The 27370-nt window shown below is 51.2% G+C and overlaps 2 protein-coding genes across 10 annotated transcripts in view; both read left to right on the forward strand.

Moving 5' to 3' along the window:
* The window catches only part of ABLIM3 (actin binding LIM protein family member 3), a 120253-nt gene extending 117325 nt beyond the window's left edge, over positions 1 to 2928 (forward strand). For 8 of the 9 annotated variants that reach the window (XR_016346967.1, XR_016346969.1, XR_016346968.1 and 5 more), the window contains 2 exons: positions 555 to 1842; positions 2653 to 2928. Coding sequence is in view for 1 of the 9 variants with exons in the window: in XM_089769527.1 (XP_089625653.1) it covers positions 555 to 562; positions 1762 to 1842; positions 2653 to 2766 (203 nt within the window). In the remaining 8 variants the exon portion in view is untranslated. The remainder of the gene's footprint in view (positions 1 to 554; positions 1843 to 2652) is intronic. The other variant, XM_089769527.1, reaches the window with a different exon arrangement.
* Positions 2929 to 8971: 6043 nt separating this feature from the next.
* Positions 8972 to 27370, forward strand: part of AFAP1L1 (actin filament associated protein 1 like 1) — a 65945-nt gene continuing 47546 nt past the window's right edge. The window contains exon 1 of the mRNA XM_075900225.2: positions 8972 to 9150. Coding sequence (XP_075756340.2) covers positions 9135 to 9150 — 16 coding nt within the window. The 5' untranslated portion in view covers positions 8972 to 9134. The remainder of the gene's footprint in view (positions 9151 to 27370) is intronic.

The following is a 27370-nucleotide window of genomic DNA, read 5'->3' on the forward strand; positions in this document are numbered from 1 at the left end:
TCATATCCCCTCCTTTGAACAGTATTGAGCCCTGGCTATTCCTACCTCCCACACTGGCCCTGAGGGGCTGTTAGCAGCTGTCAGGTTAGTTAAACCCACCTTTCCCCCTCTCCCTCCTCGTCTCCTTGCCCAGTGTTGAGTTCAGCTGCAGCACAGGGATGAACCAGGTTCATGTTGTGAAAAACCTTTAGGAAACTCTGAAAAGCAACAAGTCCCTTTAGGGGCTTTAAGCCTCTCAGAGGCCCCACACTGCAGGCAGCTGTGCACCCTACACCCGTGTGAAGTCAATGCTGGCGAAGGGCCCTGAGCACCTGGCAGGATCAGGCCCTGCCTTCCCCAGCGCTCACAAAGAAGCTTTGCTGAGCTGTGGTGCTGGTGCCTGGGATCTTTCTGTGTTAGCTTCCAGGTGCCGAGCAGCAGCAAGGAGGGCAAAAGCTGTGGGAGGGGGCAAGAGCAGCCAGTACACTGGGACTCACCTGGGCGGCAAAGGGACAGCTTGGAGGCTGCTTGCTGACTCATTTCTCATCTCTTTCCTTCCCTTTCTCTCCCTGCAGAATACAAGGTAGGACTGCACAGGAGTTTGGAGCGGGGAGCAGCTGCCAGCCAGTCAGTGATGCTGTCCAATGTCCAACTACCACCAGGGCACTTGTGGGCTGGGCGGGTCTCCAGAGCCCATGTTTGAACTGAGACCTTTTCAGACACCTTCCCTTCCCTTCCCTTCCCTTCCCTTCCCTTCGACATGACCTGATTCGCTTTCCCCCAGTGCCAGCCACCCTGTCCCTCCTGCTGTCATCCACTCCAGCAGGACTGGGCTGCAGTTGAGCCTGGCTTACGCTGTGGGGATCCCAGACACTTTGCTCCGCAGCAAGGCACATGCTCGGGGGAGAGCTGAGGGGCTGGATGATCACAGCTGTCATGCTGGGCTCAGCAGCAGCAGCTCCTACCCAGTTCTAATGGGAGATGGAGGCCAGGGTAGGACACCAATGGTTCCCAACCAGGCCCTCACCCACCAGCGGGTCCCTATGTCCAAAACTAGGTTAATGCATGACTGGGTCCTGGCCTAGGCAAACATACATTTCCCCCCACCTGGTGCAGAGGGGAGACTCTGGGGGAGATGGACTGTGAGTTCCACATTGCCCCACAGTGCTAGCTCCTGTCCTGCTGGACTGGGTTCCCCACACCAGGGTTTGCAGCCTGGCACATGGGGTTGCAACACCACCAGCTGGACCAAACCCAAGTGGTGCTGCAATCTTGTGTGCCAGGTGGTCCCAGCCTTGTGGGACAGGAGCCAAGGCTGCAGGGTGAATGCAGGGCAGACCCTTTCCCCACCTCTCCAGCCTCTCCTGTTCACTGGGCCGGGGTTAAGGTTGAGGTGCCTGGGCAAAGGGTGTACGTACCTAATGGTGAGTTGCAAAAAAAAATGTAGCTGGCGGGTCACCTGCATAAAATGCATTAGCCTACTCTGTGATAAGCCAAGTGGTCTGGAAATGGGCAGGTGGGTGCTGGGTTAGCATCAGCCTCTCCATCAGAGCATCAGCCCTGCCTTGCAGTGTCCATGCGAACTCCAGGTTCTGCTCTGGAAGCTAGGCCTGCCCTTTGGGCCCCAGGAAGCACCACCCTGTGCCCAACAGAACAGGTCCACGGACTAGCTGCTGGGTTGTTGCTGTGGGTTCCCCTTAGCTGTGCCCATCTGGGTTGCTCTCTGGCTCACAGCTTGGGGAGTCCGCCCACCCAAAAGCGTTTCTTGGCCTCTCTCGGCAGATATACCCCTATGAGCTGCTCATGGTGACCACCCGGGGGAGGACCCAGCTGCCCAAGGATGTGGACAGGACTCGGTTAGAGGTAAGCAAAGCCTTCCCTGCTGTGGAGAATATTGCTGGGATGCCCCCTTCTGACATTGTCTCCTGCTCCCCCAGTGCTGCTGAGGCTGGAGCAGAAGGTACGAACAGAGCAGGGATAGCCGCTGCCCTCCTGCCTGTTACGCATCATCTCCCAGCATGGAGACCTGACATGTTTCAGACATGAGCTCCCTGCAGATGGAACAGGGGCTGGTGTTGTCTGCATGGACATCACCCTGTGGAGCACAGCATCACGCCGACGCACTCACTCCTCCCCACTCCATAGAGTTCACAGGGGAGCCCCTGCCAGATGCTTCCCAACCTCCCCTCCTTTGAAAAGCTCAGGCTAACTAGAAGGTCACTAACCCAGTGTGGGGCTGGCTGCCTGAAGCCAACAAAAGCCTCAATGCTGGGTCACCAGTGCGGTGTTCGGGGTGCAGCATTGGCCATGGAAATCTGTGCCCCAGCTGGAGGCTGAGGAAGGGGGTCACCGATTCACGTGGTTGTGCTCATACCCAGCCACAGATACATGTCACGCTCCCACACAGCCACCATTGCACACACAGCGCTACACAGCCACAATAGTACACGCACACTCACAGGTGTTCACACAATTACAATTCACCTGCTCCGAGACGCGACAACACTGGGATAGTCACAGCCCTGTGCTGCGTGTGCAGAGCCACATGTACAGACAGCCACTTGCCGTTCCAATTGCATCTGCACAGGCACGTTGAGCAGTGGCAGCCATACTCCCGCGCGCTGTCTCAGGCCCATACACCCCGCCTCATGCCCCTCTCTGCTGTCCCTCCAGCGCCACCTGTCACAGGATGAGTTCTATCAGATCTTCGGCATGACCATTGCGGAGTTCGACCGCCTGGCCCTGTGGAAGAGGAACGAGCTGAAGAAGCAGGCGCGGTTGTTTTGAATGCAACGCACTATAAATTTATACATAGCTATAAATATATATGTATAGAAAGATCTCTATATTGAAGCTCTGTATAACTCTCTCTCTCTCTTGTACAATAGGAGACGCGGCCACTCTCTTTGCAACCCTGTAGAGTGAATTGAAGTGTCTCAGATATTTTTATGCCCTTTGTTTGCTTTATGTTCTTTTTTTATTCTAATGCGATTGGGGGTGGGGTGGGAGGTGCAATTTGCGTATTGAACCTTCTGGCCTTTTGGGCCATTCAGACCCCCACCATCCCCTGCCACAGGGCCAGTGTCCGTAAAGCCCAGCCCAGTGGAGGAGGGAGTGTTTGCAGCTCATGCTCAGTGAAAGGTTGGCTCCTTTTCCCTCTTCTGCCCCTTCAGACCCTTGGCTGCTGCTATGTCCTGGGCTCTGGGCTCAATATCACCTTCTCACTTTGCACAGGCAGACCAAGCACTTTCAGCCGGCAGAGCAAGAGGTCCCTTCCCTCCCACAAGGGTTCCTGCAACTCCCAGCAGGGAGGGCCCTGCCATCTGATTCAGCCATTGATAGTAGAAGGGTTCCTGGTAAACTGCCTCTCTTCTCAGGGTTTGGGCTGGGGCAGCAGTTTCCCTCACCTTTTGTCAGCCCCACCTACCAGATTTGTACTAATTTAGGGAAGTGAATGGAGTGGAGTGTATCACCCCATCCCTTGCTAACATAAGACTCCCTCCCTACAGGCCCAATCTGTCATGGCATCTGGTGGAAGTGACATGGCCAGGGACCAAATTTGGCAAGGCCACAATTTTGTTCTCTCCCTCCCCGGCTTTCCCATCCCAGCTGCCAGGGGAGAATACACCTAGGCACTGCCAGTGCAAATCACAGGGGATCATTACAAGATGTGTCAGATCTGTGTCATCTGCAACACTCCCAGGCCCATGAATCACAGGAGTCATTCTGTCAGGAGTGTGCTATGAAAAAGGTGTCTCAACCTTCGTATTTCCAAATCACAGTATCCCAACAGCTCCAGGCTTCTTCCCACCCACGCCTGCCAATGTCAATAAAACTGTTTTCCCTCCTGCAAGTAACAAAACGATGGTTTGTCCTCATCAGAGCCCCCTTTTATGTCCAATGCCACTGTTAGCAATTTGACACCAGAGTTACAGACCCAGGCCCTTTACAAAGTGTAATGCATTTATTAAAGCCCAAGATGTGGGGTGGATATGTCCCTAATGGCATCTTTGTGACTGTAAGGCTTCAACGTGAGCCTCAACTAAAATCCTGACCCAAGCAGGCCTGGACTTTGGAGGAGTTGGGATGTGGCTCTAACGCTGCACTCTGTAACATAGGCCCTATCTTTCTGGTTAGGAGTAGAAGGGGCTGGTTTGGAGTCAGTCCGGAACCTCCTCATGAAGTGTTAAGCAGGTGTGGAAGTAGCCGGTCGGGAGAGCTGTGGGGAAAAGGGGAAGGAGGCATGTTAGACTGTTGTTACAAACTGAATCAGCTACACATCCCCTTATTAATGTGTTCGCTGAGGTTTTTCTGATTCTCGTTCATCAGTAACATCCAGCATCCCAGCTCAAATTGCCAGAGCAGCCTCTGGGAGGGGCGTAATAAAGACGTTTGCAAAGACTCTCTAGAACTATGGGGGGGAGGGGAACTGTAGAGTTTTATTGCTTGTTTGGTTTTTTACTAATATGCTGTTTCAACCCAAACACAGTTGCCTGTTGTGGTATGTTTCTCTGATTTCCTGTTTGCTTTCTTGATGTAATGCTCAGGCAGGCCCCAGGAGTGCCTGTCCTGTGCTCCCCAGTCCACGCCTAGCAAAGCATGCTCACACTCCAGAGTTGTATCAGTCTCTCTCTTATGGGAGCGGAGGATAATGTTCTGCTCTAGCAAAGGGGCAGGACCCCATGTCCTCAGAGGCCTGTTCCAACGCTGTCTCTAATAGTCATCCTTAATCCCTGTATTGGGAATTTTCCATGCTGTTTTTCGATGAAGAGCCATCTCAGGTGAGTGCTGAATGCTCTCCAGGGAGAACCAGCCTCTTGCAGCCGATTGTGTGGCATTAGCCTAGGATGAGCCCCCAAACGCATTACACAAAGAACTGACATCAGGTTCCCGGTATGTGATAGAGGGAATATCCAGTTTGGCCCATTGCCCTTCTGCCCTGCAGTGCTGGTACATGACACCATTGCTATCCCCATGCCTAACACCATGAGACTGGAGCAGCAGGAAGAAAATTCATCTTCAGCAAGCAGCAATGGGTCTTTTAGCTTTTACTTCAGCACAGAATGGGCTGTGGAATGAAGTGAAGAGTGTAATATTGTGCTGGTAATTGCTTCTGTCTACTTTAGCACAGCAGTAAGTGCAACCAATTGTATTTATAATGGTTTCACCCACATAAAACTGCATTTCCTTAAATCAAGCTTAGCTATTTGGGGCTATGAGAAACCTCAGACTCCAGCAGCAGCTCCGGTGAAATCCCTAGGGAGCTAAGAGCTTTAAATAGTCAGGATGATGATGCATAGCATCATCGAGCACTTTTCTTTTCCAAAACACTTTGGGTGCGTCTAGACTGGCAAGATTTTGCGCAAAAGCAGCTGCTTTTGCGCAAAAACTTGCCAGCTGTCTACACTGGCCACTTGAATTTACACAAGAGCACTGACTTTGTAATGTATAAAATCAGTGCTTCTTGCGCAAATACTTTCACGCTCCTGCTCGGGAAAAAGCCCTCTTGTGCAAGAATACTTGCGTAAGAGGGCCAGTGTAGACAGGGAAGAATTGTTTTGCGCAAAAAAGCCCCGATGGCGAAAATGGCGATCAGGGCTTTCTTGCACAAAATTGCATCTAGACTGGTCACGGATGCTTTTGCGCAAAAGCAAGTCTTTTGCGCAAAGGCACTTGCCAATCTAGACACGCTTTTGCGGAAATACTTTTAACGGAAAAACTTTTCCATTAAAAGTATTTCCGCAAAATCATGCCAGTCTAGACGCAGCCTTTAAGTATTAACTAAATATTCTTCACATCCCCCTGAGGGGAGAGGTGCATTTATTCCTGCTGTCCAGGTAGAGAAACTGAGGCACAGAGTGGTTCAGTGACTTATCCAAGGTCATACAGTGTGTCAGGCAGAGCCAGTTATAAAAATCCTGGGCTCCCAGTCCAGTGGTCAGCCCACTAGTTCACACTGACAAAATATAATTGCTGATCCCTACTCTTGGTAGGTATTTTTCGTATTTATTTTGGGGGCACAGTAATAAACTGCTTTATGGGAGGAGGCAGGGTTTTCCTCCAAGTTTTTGATCTTCCAGGGGAAACTTGCCAGGGAACATCCTCTCCATGAACCTGTTGCAGTGGGAGAAGTTTGCAGCTGTAATTGTTTAGTTTCATTTCAGACTCAGTTAAAGTACAGGATCTTTTAGGAAAGACACAGGGCTGGCATCTGTTGAGTGCTGGGGTTGGGTGTTATTTATTAATATTTCCCTATGTGGTGTACACTAGTATTCTATGAATCTATGATTCGCTTACCTAACCCCATCCACTTAGGCTCACCCAACAGCAAGATAGGTATGGATACTGGTGGGCCAAACCAACTCCTATGGAAATCAATGGCAAAACTCCTGTTGGGCTCTTGAGAGGTTAACAGAAAAGGACACTGGGTAGAAAAATATAATGAAAGTACAAAGGATAAACAGAGGCAGCTGTTCTCAAAAGGCAAGGAAGGTGCAAGAGGTCTGGCAGAGCTGCTTAGGATTTTGACATGATTTACCAAACAGATTGGGAGCAGGCCCGTGTGCAGGAATTTCTGTGGGGGGTGCTATCTTTGTAAATGTGGACCACAAGGGTGTGAATGCTCCCTTCGTGGTCCCCCATGAAGCAGGGAAATCAACCCCAGCCTTCCCCTGGCCAGCCAGAGCATGCGGGAGGGAGGATCAGGCAGCATACTGCTCCTGCCTTCCCCTGGCCAGCCAGAGCATGGGGGAGGGAGGATCAGGCAGCATACTGTTCCTGCCTTCCCCTGGCCGGCTGGAGCATGCTTACTTGGGCAACCATGGGGATGCTTTCCCACCCTTCACACCCACCCTGTGTACAGGCCTGGGGAGCAATTTCCTTGGCTGGTAGTGGAGAAGAGGAATATGCTATTAGCAGACCCGCTGTTCCTGGATATGCCGTAAGGGGGCAGCAGACAAAACTGTCTCTGTGTCACCTTTGTGTCTGGTGTTCCCATTGTCTGTCTACCTAGGTAGCCCTATACTCCCATCCCAACAGGCCCTTTCTCCAGCTAGGCAGCCTATCGAATCTAAGAGTCAATCCCTGCAGCAAGCAGTGTTTGCCTTATGCGCTGCTCCCCCAGGAGCACAAGCCACCACGAGGAGAGGGATGAGGTGGGGGCATGAAAACCTTCCCATGAAGACTATTGTTCTGGCTGGTTCTAATTTACTAATTTTAGTGCCTTGTGGGCCACAACCACAAACTCACCTGGGCCCAGCTGGCTGTTTCTATAGTTGCTTTGAAGACTGTGGCCTGAGTGTGCTCTGCACTAACCAGAATTGGAGTTGGAGGAAAAGATCTATTTGCCATTTAGCTGCAACAAACCAAATGTGCTCAGAGAGACCAATGCAAGCTGGGCTTTTGGATGGGGCTAGAGAGGGACAGAGTCTGGGAAGCAAGCTGGCTCCTCTGGAAGCCTAGCTGGCTCTTGGGGGTGCTAATGGGCTCTGGAGCTATTTGCCTGCATCACTCATTCAACCATGGTCCTGGAGTGGTAGTGCCTAAAAGTCACAAGGATCTGAAAGGTCCCAAGTGTGACATGAGTCTGGGAGTTCTCTGCAGATCATGAAAATGATTGCCAGGAGAAACACTAACTGGTCGCCACGGGAGATTGAACATCTCTGGATAGAGCTTGTATTTCCAGAACAACTCTGAACCATGGGGAAGGCAGTCTTGGGGGAGGGACACACTGTCCATGTGTCTGTTCTGGGTAGACAACAGTACAACTCTATCTTTCCTGAATATAAACCTGATGTTGTGGACTCAAAACACACTGTCCCCTCTGTCTGTGCAGGCAGGAGGCAGAAGTGTCCATGTTACTGGCTGGGGGCTGACCTCTAACTTCACAAAAGCATTAGGGGAGCACAGCTAGGTGTGTCTGTGGTCCTAAGCATTAGAACTGATTATCCACAACACACCCCACCCTCATCCAGCCTGTAGAGCCAGCAGACGATAAGCAGGTGAAGAATTCCCAGCCACATCAGGATGAACCCCTCGGTCTTCATGCCCACATAGACAAACATGTGCTGTGTACAGAGGGGAATTCCAGGTGCTTGCTGCCTGCCATGCGAGGATTCAAGATCCAGAATCCATGGGAAACGCCTCGGAACCCTGAAAGGCAAAGCAGCTTGGGAGTTGCCACAGCACCACAGAGGGGAAGGAGCACGATTAGGGTTGCACCGAGGAGGCTAAGAAAGCCTCGCTCCTCTCATTATGGCAAGGGGGAAGGGGTGTATCTGGGGAGCTAGCACAGGAAAAGGGAGAGAACATTCTTAGCAATGCCCCTCATTGTAGACTAACTTTCCTGCATCCCACAGGCCTTGCACTCACCTCAGGACCTACAGGCAGGTTATGAACAGTGAAAGTGCTGACTCAGGAAAGGAGGCTGGAGGAAGAGTTGTTTGTAGAAGTATTTGGGGTTGCTCAGCTCTGCCTGATTTGTGGTTTGCTCGTGTCCCTCTTGGCTTGCTCAGTGCCCCACACTTGAGCGTTGGCAGGTATTGTGGGAGAAGGAGAAAAGCTGGGGGTGGGTGGGGGCGGGGGTGGAGAGACAGTGTGCTGCCAGAGTGTCTTTGGGGATCTCTGGGTGAGAGGCTGAGAAGGGAGCTGGTGCTTCTGGCTCAGAGGAAAGGGGGGAAACAGGAGAGCTGGCTGGGAGGTGCTAGGTGTGAGAGGTATGTGTGTGGGGGGGGTGATGTGCTGGCTCTGCAGGGCATGAGGGATGTGTGGATGGAACATGTGGCTGTGGGGTGGACCTTGGGAGGCAGAAGCATGGGAGGATGTGGGGCTGAGTATGGGGGGAGGGGCAAGGGAAGTGGGCGGAGGAGGGGCTAGCTGAGGCTATGTGGGGGAAGGAGCAGTAGGCAGGGTGGGGACTGGCTGGTGGGATGTGGGGGGCAGGGACGGGCAGGGGGTGGGACAAGAGTCAGCGGAAGTGTCCTCCCAGCTGAGCATCAGCCTAGCAGAGCCGGCGCTAAGACCCCGCACTAAGCCAGGGAAGCGCAGGGCGGGCGGGGCAGCAGGTTTAAAGGTTGACGTCTCTGTGCCAGGCGAGCCAGGCGCATCCTCTGGCCGGACCTCTGCGCCCCTCACCGCCGCCTCGCGCCCGCCGGGCCATGGACAGGCTGAGCGGTAAGCGCGGCGCATTGGGCCAGGCGGGCGGCTGTGGTGGGCGCTCCCGGAGCGGACAGACCCAGTGCCCGGCCGCTGCGGCTTGCCCCCTGCTCCCGGCTCGGAGCGCGCGGCACCGGGGCTGGAAGGTGCCTGGACCCGGGAGGGGTTTAGCCGGGAGAGGGGCCGCCCCAGGCTGTAACTACCCAGACCGGGGCCGACCCCTCCGCCCCGTGGGAAGGGGCCCGGCCCCACCCGCCGCTGCTCACCCCACGGGCCGGGCGCCTGGGGAGAGCATCCCCTGCTCCTCCGAGCGGCCGGCTCCCGACCGCGGCCATGGCGCGTGTGGGTGGCAGCGCTGGAGCTGGGCTGCGGGCGGCTGTTCGGGGCTGCCGCGCCCGGCGGGGCAGTGACCCGCTGCCTTTGTCTCTCGCGGAGGGGCTGCTGGGGGACCCGGAATGGCCGGAGCCAGGGGCGCTGTCCCTGGGCCAAGGGGCGCGCCTGGCACCTGTGCGCTGAAAGCCCGTGTGCTGGCAGCTTTGTGCTGCCTCGCTAGAGCCCTGCTCTGCCCAGGGGCCTGCGCCTCCCCCTGGGAGTTTGCTGGCAGGAGTAGGCCCCCGGGGCTGCTCACGGATCCGGAGCTGCAGGAAAGGGTTTGGGGGACTGGGCCCTGCTTTCTCCGGCAGGTGGGTTGTACCCGCAGCCCTGATCTTTAGGAGGCTACTGATGTTCCTTTGCCCATTTCTAGGGATGCTGTTGGGCCAAATACATCCCCATGTTACCGGGGCAGATCCTCGGACATTTTAAGATGATTTAAATCAGGCGCCGCCTTACTCAGACAAAACATTCCCTGCAGTCCATAGGAATTTTGTGCCTGAGCAGGACTTCAAGATTTGGCTCAGGCTCTGTCTGTGTTTTTAACACCCAAGATGAATAAGGATGTTTCCTTGAACCATTGTGTAAATTAGAGCCAACCCCTTTAACTAATATTCCCTCCCTTAGATAGTGCCCAGTACAACCGTGGCAGCGCTCTTCTAGTGCTGGAGAAATGGAGAGCAACCTTGACAAAAGTTATGGACTTAAGAGTCTGTTTCGCTGTCCAAACTGAGGGAAATGAATGATGGAAAGTAGCCTGCTTAAAAAACCTGAGTGTGTTAAGCATGTAGTAAGAATAATAAGGAAAATAATGACACTAAACTGAAGTATCGGGTTGTGTTCCTGCACGGATGGAATCAGCCCAGGAGAGAAGTGTGAGACCATCTCTGCAAGGTGCTTTCTAACCCAGAACAGAGCAGAGGTGTGGGCTTGTCTCAAAGCCCTCCCTACTGCAAGTGATCTAGTATCTCCTCTATAGACACACATTCTCGTATCTGTCTATGGAGCCAAGCTCATTTAGCTACTGCCTTTGACTCTAGTTATAAATAAACCTGCTTGACCCAACTTGTGATGAAGATCCCAACTTTCAGATTGGGAGGAGCATCCCAGGACTGGAAAGGAGAGAGGGTTCCAACTTGCGCCTTTTGTAGCGCATTGCCACAGCGCCATGGTGAGAAGTGCTATTGAGCCGCCCAAAGGGGTCGCTTCTGCTGGGTGAGACGGGAACACTCTGAGCTCCTCATGTCAATTAAAACAAAGTTGGAGTATCAGCCCTGCATTTGCACCAGACAAATCTTCTGAGGGTCAAGTGTTTCCCTTTCCCTTATGTAAAAGGATGGATGGCGCTTCCTCCGTGGAAACTTATGTGGGGATTTATTACTATTTCTTCATTGCCAGCTTGCTCCAAGTTCCAAACTGTCTCTCCATAGTGAGGATGGGGCATGAGGGGAAGGTGACCGCTCTCTCCTTCATTAGCATAGGTCATCCTATCTGCCTGCAGCCCTCTAGCAAAGGGACCTGCCCCAGGCAGCAAAGGGGCTGGGACTATTTTTCACCGCCGGGTAGGCTGTGCTCTCAGGGGAAGGCGCCTTGTCAGGTGTGTGGTAATAAGGGTACTACTGAGACTGGTGCTCAAGGATCATGCCTTGGCAGCTGGTTAGAACAGGGAACTGAAAATCTGTGGTAGAGCTGGACATAGAATGTCCATAGTCTAACTTCCACTGTGGAGTGGGGGGTCATGTTGTTTTTCTACGCCTCAGTTTCCCCACCTGTGCAATAGGGCTTACCTCACGGGAAAGGAAGGGTTGAGGTGTATGTAGCTCTCACAAGTCTGTGCTAGTAACCCCTTGTATGAGGTCATTTTATTTGGATTTGAATTTTTAAGAAAAAGTTAATTTCTCCATCCTCGTGTTACATGACTTCAGTACCCCCCTCCCCCCATGTCCCCTGGTGGGAACTAGGGATGTAAGCGACTAATCAACTATCCAATAAGCAAAAGCTTATCAGATAGTCGACACACTAGTCGACTAGACACTTTCCCCCACCCCCTTTGCTGCCTCTATCAGAAAGAGGCAGCAACGGGGGGAAGGAGAGGAGGATGCAGGGTGGAGCTGGCTTAAAAGCCGCTTCCCCCGCTGGCTCCATGGGAGGGGGCAGGGCACATCTGCTGCGTTCCACTTTTGAAATGTACAAGAGTCCCCAGTGGGGCTCTCATACATTTCAAAGTGGAAGCAGCATGGAGCTGGTCAGCTTGTACGTTTCAAAGGCCGTGGCATTTCTGCCTTTGAAATGTAGCAATGCCCAGGCGGGCTGTTGCTACATTTCTAAGTGGAAGTGCCCTTATCAACTAATCAAATAGTTGATGGAAATTCCATCGACTATTCAATTAGTTGATTAATCTATTTGTAACATCCTTGGTGGGAACACTTGCACTTCTGTGTCCAGCATGTTAACAAACTAACAGGCAGATGCACAAAGCCTCCAAAAGAGGCCCCTGAGCCTGGGTGTGCAACTTGAGACGTTATGAGGCCTGATTTTTAGGCATCTCAGAAAGGGTATTCAAAATCAGTGGCCTCTTAAAAACGTGGTTGAAGATGTCTATGAAATGCCAACCTCTCTGAGAGTTTCCAGTCGGGCGCAATGAGAGTGTCTCCACTGCAGATAGACACCCCTGGCTGGCCTGTGTCTGCTGACTCCGCGCAAGCCCCATGAGTCCAAGGGGTGGTTTCACTGAGGGTGACTATAACTCTTCAACGTTGACTAGATGTAACTCCAAGTAAGGGCTTTGGTCTGCCTGTTCTGAGCTTTGTTTTGCTGCTGCTCTCTCCTAGGTGCCTTCTATGGTAAAGTCAGCAGCAATTGCACTCCCTCCTTTTCATGTTTACAGTACGTTGCCATTGGCACCTGGGCTGCTCTGAGCTAATATAAATGTCCTGCTGCCCCATTTATCATCTGCAGCCTCTGGGAGCCTCCCGGGTTTGTGTGATTTCTGGAAGGTGTATTGGTGACTGGAGGAAAAACTTCAGCTATGTCGTGGGGCTCCCCTTTCCTAGGGGCAGGACTGGATCCCTCACACTGGCTAGACAAGCCATATCCCTCCAGCACTGTCTGTGCTCTGCTCTTCGCCACATCTCCCACGCCATGTGTACTCTGCCCCAATGCCTACTTAGTGCCTCTCTAGCCTTAGCCCTCGCTCAAGAGCTTTTCCCAAAGCATTTCATTCTCCAGGTGATCCAGACGCTTTCCAAGGGAGGTTGTACAGAAAACTCTTGCCCCCAAGGAAGGGTCCAGCTTTCCTGTCCCCTCCTGTGAGCTCCTGAGGGATGTGATAATGCTCTGCGGAGTCCACTAATCACAAGAGCTTCAATGCAAATACAAGCATGTGCACATTCTTTTTTCCCTTATTGATGCCAGGTTATATTTTTGACTCATTAGCAACAAACCATGAATGGTGTGGGGAGGGGGCCAGTTAGGCTACGTCGACACTGCACAGTGATTTTTGGAATAAGCTATTCCAGAATAGTCTTTCCAAAATAGCTTATTTTGAAATGGCACGTCTACACTGCAAGGAAGCCTCGAGAGTAGTCCGAGGCAGGCTTCCCTAATAGAGATGTGCTACCTCGACTTAGAGCCCCCGAAGGAATAACATAGACCTGGCCCTGCTGAGGGGCTATTTCAAAATAGCAGCAGTGGAGTGTCTACACACGCCTTATTTTGAAGTAATTCTTTTGGAATAGGTGTTGTTCTCCATAGAATGAGGTTTACAGAAGTTGAAATAAACCATCCATAATTTTGAAATTATTTCAAAATCATGGAATTGCTGTGTAGACCCTCACATAGTTATTCTAAAATATTGGCCGTTATTCCAAAATAACTGCTGTGTAGGCGCACCCTTAGTTACTTGTTGTGGCCTGTCTCTCCTCAATCTGAGCATTGTGGTAAATAGCTACAGATGCAGCCCTCGTGGACCCATCGATTCTTGCCATTACTTGCTCTTGCGTCTCTCAAATTCCAGTTCTCGGGCCAAATTTATCCCTGGTGTAGATCCACTGACGCCAGTGGCGATGCACCAGGGCAAAAGTTGAGTTCATCTCACCATAGGACCAAGGAAACACTGGGCTTGGTGGGAGGGTCCCTTGGCCATACTTGGGCTGCTGCCCAAAATTCTGCTGCAGGAATCCCAGCCTCTGCTAAAATGCAGCCCAGCAGAAGGGCGTGTGGAGGGGGCGAGGGAGTGAGAAATATCAGATCAACCCAGCTGTTGGTTTCCGAGGCAAGTGGCGAGCTCTCCCCCACATTGCAGCCATTCCTTCCTCTGGACGCTAAGCCGCTGCCGTGCTCACAGGAATAAAAAGCAGCAGCTTTTTATAGCTCCATGCAAATGAGAGAAGAGCGACGGAAGCCTTTCCTTTTGGGCAGGTTTCCATTGCTGTGTGCACGCGTTTCCCTCACTGTCCTGCCTGCAGAATGTCAGCCCTGAGCGCTGCAATTCCAGGGGAGGTGCATTTCACTCACGCACTAAGTTTAAACAAGCTTCACAAAGGACTAGGGATGTAAGCAACTAGTCGAGTAATCGACTACCCAATAAGCATAGGCTTATTGGATAGTGGAGTGACTACCCACCTATTCACTCCACCACCCGCCCACTGCCTCTGTATCAGAGGCAGCAAGGGGGTGGAGAAGCAGGAGCCGGTGCTTCAGGGAGCCAGCTTAAAAGCCCGGCAGGTTCTTACTACATTTAAAGTGCAGAACTGCAGTGGGAGTGCTCCCCCCAACGCACACACCCTGCCAGCTGATTGGGGGCTCATTGAGTAGTCAATGGAAATTCCATCAGCTACTTAATTTCTTAATTTACCGATACTTAACATCCTACAAAGGAGCATCCTGTGAAAAGAGGAACAGTGACTCCAGTCCCCAGAACCTCAGTCAGGATTTTGGGGTGATTTGTGCCCTTAAATTGTCCCACACGGTGCCAGCATCTTCACATCACTAGAGGGGGAGTACGTGGATGGGGAAAGCCATGAGCAGACCTGTGCACTCCACTGTTTATCTGGCAACAGGGATGTGTGGTATTCCACACATCAGGCTCCTGCTGGGCAGGCACTCAGAGGCCTGTCCCGCATATCCAGAGGTGTGGAAACCAGGCCCTGTTTCCAGAGCTCACTGTCACCTGAGACACTGCTTTCCAGAGTGAGCACTTGGTTAGCGTCAAGGCTCTCAGACCAACCGTCCTTCTAATCTTTTCCATCCATGTGCTGAATACATTTTGTTTTGTGCACTGAGGCATGTAATAATAAACAAGTGTATTATTTCAAGGTTTCCCGGCCCAACTCTCCTGCTCCCCTGGATTTGCAGTTTAGTTCTGAGTCATTCTGTGTCCCCAAAAATTTTACTTTTCATGACACTTGTCTCAAAATAGGAAAGCTTCTGCTGGAGACAGGTGATACTATTGCTGCTCCATATAAGCTGATATGAAAATTCATCTGTGCTGCAATGAATTTTGCAACTAGAAATGTTAAAAATGCCATAATTTTCTTCCAACAGCCTTGTCACACACTTGGCCTGAAAGCAGAATGGCAGGGAACCCAACTGCTAGGTGACACCAAATGTCTTTTGCTAATCCAGCCCGTGTGCAGCAGGGAGCCGTCCTGGTCACTTGTTAGAAAGGACGGTTTGAGTCTGTGTGTGGTCAGGGTGGTTCTGGATTTTTGAACTTTTTAAAATCATGAAACTTTAAGTTTTTGGTAAAACTGAATGAAATAAACCAAAATGTGAGAGCTTCTCATTTCAAGGGGCTTGAATGTTATTGCTGGTACTTTGTACAGGCCTAGTACTTTTTTACACATGGGGATGGCGGGGAACTGAGGCACAGAGCAAGATTAAAACCTGTCTAGGGCTTGCTGTAGCTGGGTAACTTCTGTTCCTAGGCTCTCACCCTCGCTCCCCACCTTTGACCCTAATACCGGTCCCCTAAAAAGGCTGCTGCACCCTGAAATTAAATGCAGAATTAGACAATGGGTCTAGGCATTTATATGAACTTGCTGACATCACTGGCAGCCAATCAGAAATCTCCACATGCCTCCCAGGCTATAAGGTGTCTTTGTTTTGTTTGGGTTTTTTCCTGGTTGATGTGGGAGGCTGGCTTCTGCAGGGCAGGAAGGGTTAAGCTGATAGGAAACGTTCGGGTCACACAGCCATGACCTTGCTGCTGCACCTGATTCTCCTGAGGGCTTTCGGCAATGGGCGGAAAGGGAAGGGCTGGTCTCAGCTGAGAAAATACCCTTATCCTGCTCTCAGCTGGGCTGGAAGGAACCTAGTGGGAGCGCAAATTGCAGGCCAATTTGTATCCTTTCGTGTGCACAGTCATTCATGGAGTCTCCTACCACTCGGCTGTCCCAGGCACACAGTTTTGCTTTCCTCTGCGGCCCTCTGTCACCTTCTCCTGCGAAACACCAACGCTGTGCATGGATTAGGGATGTTAAATCGCAGTTATCTGACTAATTGTGGTCAATACAATTCGTATCAATGACACAATTAGTCGATAAGGGCCGCTCTGCAGAGCTGCAGCGGGGGTGGCTCCAGGAGCTGGCTCGAGCCAGGACTGAGCAGTCCTGGCTCATGCAGGCTCCAGGAGCCACCTGCACTGCAGCTCTGCATTTTAAATGTAGCAAGAGCCAGCGGGCTGTTACTACATTTAAAACGCAGAGGTGCAGCATCCTGGACCAGCGCAAGCCAAGATTGCTCAGTCCCAGCTCACACTGGGTCCAGCAGCCCCTGTTTGCAGTGGCCAGCCCTGCCCACTACAGACAGGGGCTACTGCTACACTACTACTTCTTGCACAAAAAGCCCCTCTTGCGCAAGAGCCGTTCTGCCATTTATATTCATCGCCGCACCTCATTTGCATATGTTCTTGTGCAAGACTGGTCAGTGTAGACGTAGCCTGTGTATTGTATGCAAGTCCCCTTTAGCTCCCCACTCAAGACCTAGCTCAAAACTGCTTGGGGATGGTGTTTTTAAAAACTCTCAATGGGCTACATCTGCCTCTGTTCCTCTAGCCACAGCTTCATCAGGCCTGTGGGCGGGGTGGGATGTGTGTGTGAAGGGTGTGAACACATCCTCCCAAGTAAGTATGAGGCTGGGGCTGGGGCTGGGGAAAAGGTGGGACTGATTTCACCCCTCCCCCCCCAAGAAGTGAGGCCCAGGGTGGGGTTGGGCTTCCGGGACAGGGCAGCTGCCAGCCCCTTCCATAGCTCACACCCCCGACAGATTCCTGTGAATGGGCCTGTTCATCTTGTCTGTTCACCTGCGCTGGGTACAGCCAGTGAAAGAGACTTTTGCTCTGCAGCTCCTGGAAATTGACCAACTCCCCATGTTCCCTCACCGATTCTGCCTCCTCTAAAAATCTTGTCTTTGTGGTGTCTTTCCCTTCTGAAGCTGGATTTAACCCAAAGCATTTTGGGAAATTGCATGACCTCTATGTGTGCCTAACCCTGCAGGATTGTGGGTGGTTTTAGCTTCCATTGACTAATAGCAGTAGAGGGTCCCAAGCCTCTTCCAGCGGATACTCAGAATCTCTAGAGATCTACTTGATAGAGACATACTGTTGCAGCTTCCTATCCATTGTGGTTATGCCCATGTCTCTGCAGCATTCAGCAGTGAGTAATCCTAGAATATGAGAACTGGAAGGGACCTCGACAGGTCATCAAGTCTAGTCCCTCATGGCGGGACCAAGCACCATCTAGAACAGGAGCCCATGGGCCAAATCTGGCTCACCACACACCTCCAGATCAAAATTACCACAGGGATAATTATTCCAGTCACAACAGGTTAGGCATTTTAGAACTCACTACTCCAAGAATTAAATTTTAAGCATAAGAGAGAAATGAAAGTTATGAAATGCACAGACCAGTCACAAACCAAAACTAACCCACTTTGCAAACAGTAAAAGTAGTAACAACCCCCCCATGTACGTGTTGGGTCAGGAGATAAGAGGGAAGGACAGAGTGTGTCTGTGAGAATGACAGAGCCGGGTGGGGCAGGGCAGGGGCCGGGACTCCCAGACGCTCCCCCCTGCCCGGCTTCTGCACACAACCAGAGGCTCCCAGCGCCAATCGCGGCCCTGCCTCCCAGCTGGGAGCCTCTGGTTGTGTGCAGAAGCCAGGCAGGGGGAGTGACTCACAGCAACTCCCCCCATCCCCGCCCGGCTTCTACTAGCAACTAGAGAGAACGCCTGCTGGGGGCACGGCCTGTTGGACTCGGGCTGCGGCCAGTGGCTGCACCCCCAACCCCTCCCCCTGCCAGCCCCGCTTCCTCCCGGCCAGCCCCGCCCCCCTCCTGGCCGATTCTTCCCCCCCCCTTCCTCCCCATCAAGTGTATCTGATATTTTGGGGGGGGGTCTACCAGGTAACCCTACACACTGTATGAGTGTCTGTCAACAGATTTGTATTGCCAAGCTTCCTTTTTCCCCTTCTCTCTGTGTGGAGACAGGGTACAGGAGTGGGTGGGGGGGACACCCTGACATCAGCACCCCCCCCCCCCTCCTTCACCTGCACAGCAAGCAGGAGGCTCCCAGGGAGGTGGCTCCAAGGCAGAGGGCAGGAGCAGCATGACAGTGGGTGGAGGAGCAACTGAGGTGCCAGCACTTGCGAGCTTCCCAGCCAAACTGGTCAGGATCCCCTGTCAGAGGCTCCAAGCTCTATCTACTGGTTGGCAACCACTGTTCTCAGAAAGCTTCCTGGGGTTGGTTTGACATAGTTTGTTCTTTACAAATCCATGCTGATTGTTCCTTATCTTCCAGAAGCTTGCAGAGGGATTCCTTAATTATTTACTCTGTTACCTTTCCTGGCACAGGCATTAAGCTGACTGGTCTGTAGTTTCCTGGGTTGTTCTTGTATATCTTTTTATAGATGGGCACTATGGGCGGGCTGGAGTAAGGGAGCTCCCAAGTGCTGAGTGTGCCTAAGTTCCACCACAGAGAATACAGTTAGGAGTGAGCGGAGCTGCCCTGCAGCCTGAGGTTGTGGGGGAGGGCATAGTGAAGCTGAAGGGCTTATGAGTGAGAGGTGGGTAAGCAAAGAAAAGCCCAGTATTTTGGATCCTCTCCCAGCACTGAGCTAATGGCCCTGGCAGTGAGGAAGCTTTGGCCTGGAAGGATTTCCTGATGTTGCATCCAGGTTCCCGTAGTGCCTGGAGATTTTTTTTTATTATTATTATTTTTGTCCTCTGCAGCCTTCCACTGGCTCCTGTGACCCGGTGGGTAGAGGAGATCCTTTTGTTTGAACTCCATTGTGAAATCTTTTGATGAGTGCAGAGTAGGGATGTGAAAGGTTAACCAGTTAGCATATAACTCACCAGCATGCTTACTGCCTAACCAGTTAACTGGAGCCTCCCCGACTTCCCACAGTGGCCCAGCTGGCAGGGAGACCCTGCAGGGGTGGTGAACTGGTTAAACAAATTGTATAATAGGTTAAATATTTTGGATGGTTTTTATCTCTAGCCAAGAGTGATTCTGTTCAGATTGCCTCTGTGAAGGCATCACTAGTGCAATGCACCCCCACCCAACCCGTTGTGTAAGTATCCTAACATGGCTGTCTGCCTCAGTTTCCCCATTTTCAAAAAGGAGCTAAGGCTACTGATCCACCATTCCTTCCCAGGGTTGTGACCGCTCACAAGGACGCTGGTAGTGTAGCGAGTGCTTTGAAGGCAGAAATAGCTGTTACGCCGTGCCAGAAGGCCCTTCCTGTTCTGTGTGTTTGTCCTCATTCTCCCAGAGGAGGTGATGGAAACCTCACTCCTTGTCTGTTTGGCTGCAGCTTCCCGGAGCCTCTTTGAAGCCTCCTTGTCTGTGTGTTTTACTCATGAGTTATTTGAATCCTTTTGTTTCCCAAAACCAACACCAATCTGGAAAAGAGACCCCAGTGCAGGAAATGCCTGTCCCTTGGCGGGGGGGGGGGGGGGCAGCTTTAATTGGGGGCTTAAATGGAATTCAGTGGGGGGGGATTTCCCCTCCCAGTAGGGGGTCTGGCTGTCTGCATTGGCTTCCCAGCCAGGACTGTGCCACTAAGCAGCTCTCTGTTCTAGTCTGAGGTCCCACCCACCCTTACCCCTTGTCTCTTATCTCAGGGGAGGGCGGTGCACTGAGGCCAGGCAAACCTGCTGCTTTCTGCACTCCACAGGGTTTGTTTGAAAAAGACCGATGCCAGAATTTGACTTGAGACAGAGCGTTTATTCTGGGTTCCAAGTGATCCTAACACTCTCGCCTTTGCTCTGAGGTTTGTTTTTATATGTTACTCAGCAGGTCTGAACCCTGGCTGGCTATTTCTTTAAAAGGGCATCTCAGCCCCCCTCGTTGTTTAAGGCCTCCTGAAGTGCTCTCAAGTGAGTGGCTGGAAACAAGCGCCCAGATACTGATCTCTGCACCAGATTCACATTGGTGTGACTTGAGTGAGCTACTCCAGAGTTAGACTGTACATGGCAGAATATTTTGGCCTCTAATTAAAGGACCCAAACTTGTAATTCTTACTTGGGCAAATTTGTCTCAAGTACCCAAACGCTGTGAGTTAGTCATATCACCTCCAGCCAGGCTTGTAAACCAGTTGGAGTCAAAGGGGTCGCGTGCAGGTTCTTTGCACAGATGCAGCTTTCAAGCAGTTGAGGTAAGTGAGGAGGGGAGGGCAAAGGCTGGTATAGGCACTCTCCAAAGGTGGGCAGTTCTGCACTGCCAGAGCCCCTACTTTTGAGCTGCAGGGGGCTCCCCCATGGCTCACCTGCTCTGTTCTACATTGCCGTCAGTCTCATGCCACTCCTGACTGGCCCCTGTGCAGTCAGTGTGTCTTGCCTTTATTTTGTTTTGCTCAGCCAAAGAAAATCCAAAGCAAAAGCCCCTTTCTGACCAGAGTATTGACAGCTGCATCTCATCTGTTTCAAGGGAGTCCAGTTTGCTTTTTCTCCATGGTTAGCTGTAACAAAGCACAAAAACCTTTTGAGTCTTTTAAGAAACTGCTAATAATCTTTGTCTCTCACAGTGCCTCATCATCAGACTTCAAGGTCTCTAATATACAGTTCTAGAAGATTTACCTGGCATGGCTTGGGTCCTTAAATCGATTCTTTTTTGTTCATGTAAATCATTGCTCTGGGGTAGGGCTGGGGAAGAGGGGTTCAGTATGCTGGCTGCCCCCTGAAGAGAGGTCTGTCCCAGCCCCCTCTCACTCACAGCTGCTTGGAGCCAGATGAGAGGAGGGGGGGAGCTGCAGCCCTCCCCCCATCTAAGGTTGCCAGATGGTTTCAACAAAAATACCAGACACACTTGACATGACATCACAAGCTACATTACATCTTATTTAGAAAATACCGGACATTTCTATTTTCTCAATTTGTTTCCCAAACAGAAAGCTCCAATACTGGACTGTCTGGTTCAAACCTGGACATCTGGCAACCCTACCCACATCCCTAAATGGCAGCAGGGGTAAGGGGAGGCTCAGGGGTGGGAGGTGACCCCCTGCCAGCCCTTATCTGCCTGGTGATTGTCTTTTTTTTTCCCCTGTATGAATTGGGGGGGGGGGGAGCTTTATCCCATTGTTCTCCACACATAATCAAACCCTTATCTTGCTTTAAGTTATGATAAAAGGAAGCTGCATACTGAATTTGGTGGTCCTAGCTCACCATTGAGGAGGTTTTGGACGGACAGATGGACAGAGACAGACTGACACTTGGTCACTCAGACAGACTTTCTCAAATATATAACAGATAGCATGAAAGCAACCAGCAAACCCTTAGTAGCAGCAGTCTCCCCCTGTGTGAATTTATTTTTTAGAGCCAATTCAATTACTGGGGATGTTTTGTGTGAGTTTAAATGATCTATTAATAATTATCTGGGTACCTGTGATGTGTCTATTACATATTGGATAATATACAGAAGAGAGCAATCATACAGTGGCAAGGGGTGGATTAGGTAATCTAATGGGGCTTTCCAGTTCTATGAATCAATGTGATGGCAGCTGTGTATCTGTGGGGCTATATCTACACTGCAATGCTATTTCGGGATACTGGAGTATCCCGAAATAGCTATCCCGCGTCTTTACAGCAAGCCTGTTATTTCGGGCGCTCTATTTCAATGTCCCTGGAAAACTCATTCCATGAGGAGTAAGGGACATTGTGGACTAGCAGGTTATTTCAGAATTTGGCACTTTGTAGACAGTGCCAAATGACAAAATAAGTTTGCAATAAGATATACAATTTGCATAGCTCAAACTGCATATTTTGTTTCAAGATACGATGCAGTGCAGAGGCACCCTGAGTCTAGGTCTACGCTACAAGTTTTTTGCAGCAGAAGCTAATGAGGGACTCATTGGCATAAGTTGTGATCTCATTTGCATATTTTCTGCTGATCCATTTTTGCACAAACAAGCAGTGTAAACGTCTCCTTTTTGCACAAAAAGGAAACGTCCACACTGCTAGTTTTTGCGCAAAAACATGTAGCAAATGACATCGTGACTTATGCTAATGAGTCCCTCGTTAGCATATTTTCTGCTGCAAAAACTCAGGGTGTAGACATAGCCTGAGAGACCAGGTGGGTGAGACTGTGTTTACACACTAGCATTTTTGTCATAACTTTTTCACTCCTGAGTGTTATAACACCTCTCTGAGCAACAGAAGTTACGCCAGTATGGATATCATTGTGTTGGTGGGAAATGCTCTTCTACTGACTTGCCTACCACCAGGGCCGGCTCTAGACACCAGCAAATCAAGCATGTGCTTGGGGCGGCACATTTCCAGGGGTGGCATTTCCAGGTAAGCAGCCGCCCCTGGCAATACCTGGCCCCACCCCACCCTGCCGATTTTAAAGAGCCTCCGGAGCTCGACTCCAGCTGCATGTCTCCCGGAGCTGGCTGCAGAGAACAGCGCGACCAGGCTCCGCCCCGCCCCACCAGCTCCAGTCCTGCCACCGCCCCAGCCCCCTTCGCTGACCAGAGACCGCTCCCTGCCAGCCGCCCGGCTCGCTGCACCCACCCCGCCCTGCCCTGCGCCCCTCTGGTTCCATGCCACCTGTTCCCTGCGCTCCACACCCTGCTCCCCTGTACCCCAGTCCCCCTGCTCTCCCTATTCCCTGTGACTCTCTGGCTCTGTACCACCCTTGCACCCCACACACTGCTCCCCCCAATCCCTGCATCCCCCTGGCTTCACGCCACCTGTTCCCTGCACTCCGGTCCCTGAGCCCTTCTGGCTCTGCCCCCTCTGCACCCTGCAGCCCCTTTTCCCTGTGCCCCTCTGGGTTTCTGCCCCCCCATTCTCCGCACTGCCCCTGGACCCTGATCCCTCTGCCCCTCCCGTTCCCCGCGTCCCATTCCCCGTGCCTCCCTTGCACCCTGTTCCTCCCAATCCCTGTGTTCCTCTAGTTCTGCACCTCCTGTTCCCCATGGCACCTCTGTACTCTCCACACTGTTCCCCGCACCCCTCTGGCTCTGCGCACCCCAGTTCCCCTGCTTCCTCTGGTCCCCATGCCCCTCTGACTTAGCACCTCCCATTCTCCATGGTGAACCCTGCTCCTCCTGTTCCCCATATCCCTCTGGCTCTGCGCTGTCCCTGAACCCTACTCCCCCTGTGGTTCGGGAGTGAGGGGTGCTTATCCATAGGGAGGGGCTGGACAGGGCAGGGAAAAGGCTGTTGTGACCCAGCAGCGAGTGAAAGGGGAGGAGGAATTTACCTGAAGAGTCTTTGCCTTTATGGGAAAAAAAATTTGCTATTTATAGGGCTAAAATGCTGGGACAAAAATGAAAACAAAAAAAAATTGCAAAGTGCTAACATGTGTAAAAGCCAACAAAAAGGGGGGGGGGGGGGCGTGGCCAAAAATTTTTTTGCTTGGCGCAGCAAAACAACCTACAGCCGGCCCTGCCTACCACTGCACATTGCGGGAGCTTAGTTATGTCGATGGGTGACCTCTACCACATTGGCACAGAGTGGTACATGAGAGGTCTTACAGCAGCACGGCTGTGCCCCTGTAAGGTCCATAGTGTAAACATAGCCTCTTGGGGCATGTCTACACTGGGGGGGGGGAGATTTCAAAATAACGGGGCGAGCGTCCACACTACCAAGCCTGTTATTTCAAAATACTGGGCTTGTTATTTCGAAATAATAACTCCTGCTTGTGAAGAGGAATAAGCGTATTTTGAAATAAATAACTCCCAAAATAACTATTTTAAAATAACCTGGTAATGTAGATATAGCATTAGGACCACACACATGTGAGAAGCAACTGCCATGGCCCCTGACTGAGGAGAAAGACACTCCCCATATTCCATTCCCACACCAGAAGCAAGGGGGGCCCAGCCTACATTTTGTATGCTCAGCCCCATGATGGGGCAGAGGGGAGGCTAGAGCACCAGCATGGGCTCCCCAGTGCTGGGGAGGCCCTGAGCCTGAGGTTTTCCACCCCTGCCTTAGAGTGTCACAGCTAAATATAGGGTGAGAAAGGTGGTTTACCTTAAGTAGTTGGTTTAGCTTAAGTAGTAACACCTTTCATGGGACTATTAAAAATGAAGCAGCTTGTTTAACACCCCTCCAATCTCTGGAAAACCAGACAACGACTGTGCCTTTGAATGATCTCTCGCAGGAAAACAATAAAAGAGAAAAACACCTGTCATGTCTCAGGGCATGTCTACACTGCAGGACAAGAGTTGAATTAAGCTACACAACTTCAGCTACGTCAACTGTATAGCTGAAGTTGAAATAGCTTAATTCGCCTTTTGGCGTTGTCTCCACAGCAGGAAGTTGAAGAAAGAACACTCTTCCTTCCGCTTCCCTGACTCCTCGTGAAACAAGAGTTGGAGTAAGAAGTCCTCCATCTCAACATTATTTTGAAATAACAGCTTGCTGTGTAAACATTTAGAAAATAACACTGTTATTCACAAAGAATCATAGAGCTGGAAGAGACCTCAGGAGGTCATCAAGTCCAGCCCCCTGCCCAAGGCAGGACCAATCCCAACTAAATCAACCCGGCCAGGGCTTTGTCAAGCTGAGACTTAAACACCTCTAGGGATGCAGATTCTACCACCTCCCTAGGTAACCCGTTCCAGTACTTCACCACCCTGCTAGTTAAATAGTTTTTCCTAATATCCAACCTAGACGTCTCAAGTTACAGTGGGAGAGCATTGCTTCTTGTTCTGCCATCTGTCATGACTGTGAACAGCCTTTCTCCATCCTCTTTGGAACCTTTCTTCAGGAAGTTGAAGGCTGCTATCAAACCCCCCTCACTCTTCTCTTCTGCAGACTAAACAGACCCAGATCCCTCAGTCTCTCCTCATAGGTCATGCGCTCCAGCCCCCTAATCATTTTGGTTGCCTTCTGATGGACCTTCTCCGATATGTCCACATCCTTTCTATAGTGGAGGGCCCACAACTGGACACACTACTCCAGATGTGGCCTCACCAGAGCCAAATAAAGGGGAATAATCGCTTCTCTGGATCTGCTGGCAATGCTTCTCTTAATGCACCCTAATATGTCATTAGCCTTCTTGGCTAGAAGGGCACACTGTTGACTCATATCCAGCTTCTCATCCACTGTAATCCCCAGGTCCTTTTCTGCAGAACTGCTACTTAGCCATTCAGTCCCCAGCCTGTAACAATGCTTGGGATTCTTCCATCCCCAGTGCAGGACTCTACACTTATCCTTGTTAAACCTCATCATATTTCGTTTGGCGCAATCCTCTAATCTGTCCAGGTCACTCTGGATCCTGTTCCTGCCCTCCAGCATATCTACCTTCCCCCTAGTTTAGTTTAATCTGCAAACTTGCTGAGAGTGCAATGTAACACACTTGTGTTGACACTAATAGTAACCACTTCTCACAAAGAGGTCAGCTATAGCGTGATGAGTCAGTCATAGTCATCAAAGATACCAACCCAATACCTTCAACAATTTGGGAGCTTAAAATTAATAATTTTAGCTAGATACGAAAAATCAGGCACTGACTAGAGACGCTGGATTTATGCCTTGTTACAACAATCTGTAGTCTACTAACAATGCTTCCCAGCTGCCTTCTCCAGTCATAGGGGGAAGTGAGAGGAGGGGTGTCAACAGACTGCTTCATTTCAAATGGTCCCTTGACACATACGTTAACTACTTATGCTAAACAATCTGTCCCATCTTGTATTTAGCTGTGACCCTGAGTACCCTCCCCAGACCTGAAGAAGAAAGAGCTCTGTATAAACTGGAAAGCCTGTCTTTCTCTCACCAACAGACACTATTCCAATAAAAGATCCTACCTTTCTCACCTTGGAATGGACACAACACCACCATCAGTGCCATACATTTCTATTGGGTTCCATTAAGTCTGACGTGTGCACTTTCTTTTAAAGTCCACTCCTGTGCTCCTCATTTGAGAACTCTAGAAAATGTGTAATCAGTCCTTTACCTGGGCCTTTCTTCTACCTCCTGGCAAGTATTTTAAGAACATTAAGCTTCGCAGCATCCTTGTGAGCTGTTACGTAGCCTATCTTTAGCAAATGATGAAATTGGGGCACTGACTTGGGGGAGGGGATTGACTTACCCAGGATCTCTCTGGAGCCGATGGCAGAAGTCCATGTCAAATCGAGCAATTCTGACTCCCAACCTCCTGCTCCAATTGGTAGTCTGGAGTTGCATTAGTTGAAAAATGACTTGTGAATAAAATGTCTTAAATTAATCAACACCCAGGTGCTTGCTCCAAATTTGCTTCTAAATATGATAGCAACCCCCTTCAGGCGCTGCGAGTTCAGACCCTTGCTTATGCAGTTAGGGGACGTCTAAACTGCAGGTTTTTTCCTGGATACCAGAGGTATCCCAGAAAAACTCCGTCATGTCCAGGGAACATGTTTGCTCTTCCTTTTTTTTTTTTTTTTTTTTTTTTTTTCTCTGGAAGAGCTAATGCGCTCTTTCGGGGAGCCCTGTATACCTCGCTCGAGGAATAAGAGCTCCACTGAAAGAGGAGGCTTTTCTGCCATTTGGTCCCATCTAGACTCTTCTGGAAAAGTAATCAGAAAAAGCTATAGTGTAGACCAGTGGTCACCAACCAGTAGATCGGGCTCTACTGGTAGATCTTGGAGCCTCTGAGAGGTGCTCCTGACTGGTTTGGCCAAGAATCTATCAAGTGCTAGCACTCGGGTGGCCCGTGAGCCTAGGCAAACTAGGCAGTTGCCTAGGGTGCCGCTGGCCCGGGTGCCTGATGATGATGTCTTTGCCATGCAGGCGGGGGCGCCGATCTCGCCTTCCGCCTAGGGCATCAGCTGCTGCAGCTGGCCTCCGGCTGCTCCTGCCAGCACTTCAGCTGCCTCCACCTCTACTGCTGCACATCTCCTGCCCTTTGCTTTGGAGCTGCCTCCTCCCACCCCTGGGAGCCTCCTGCTTGCTGTGCAGAGCAGGGGAGGGAGAAGAGGGGCGCTAATGTCAAGGTGCCCCTCTTCCACCCTTATCCTATCCCCACAGAGCAGAGAGGGGAAACAACAGGGCTTGGGATAGAGGGAGTCTGCCGGCTGCTTTGGGGAGTGGTGCAGGGCTAGGGCAGCGGTGAGCCCTAGAAGCCATCTGAGGTAAGCAGTGCCCAGCTGCAGCCTACATCCTGAAATCCTACCACAGTCATGAACCCCAAGCACCTGCCCTAGCGCCAGGTACCCCTGCATCCAAACACCCTCCTAAAGCCTGTACCTAGAACCTGCTAGTACCCCAACTGCCTGCCCCAAGCTCAGCTCAGAACCCCTCTCACACTCCAAATCCCTTAACCCAAGACCAGAGCCTGCACCCCAACTCTCTGCCCCAACCTGGTGAAAGTGAGGGAAGATGGGGTAGGAAGGGAGGATGGAGTGAGCAGGGGTGAAGCCTTGGAAAAGGGGCACAAAGG

The sequence above is a fragment of the Pelodiscus sinensis genome, chromosome 16, assembly GCF_052426305.1.
Source record: "Pelodiscus sinensis isolate ZL-2025 chromosome 16, ASM5242630v1, whole genome shotgun sequence".
Taxonomy (NCBI): domain Eukaryota; kingdom Metazoa; phylum Chordata; order Testudines; family Trionychidae; genus Pelodiscus; species Pelodiscus sinensis.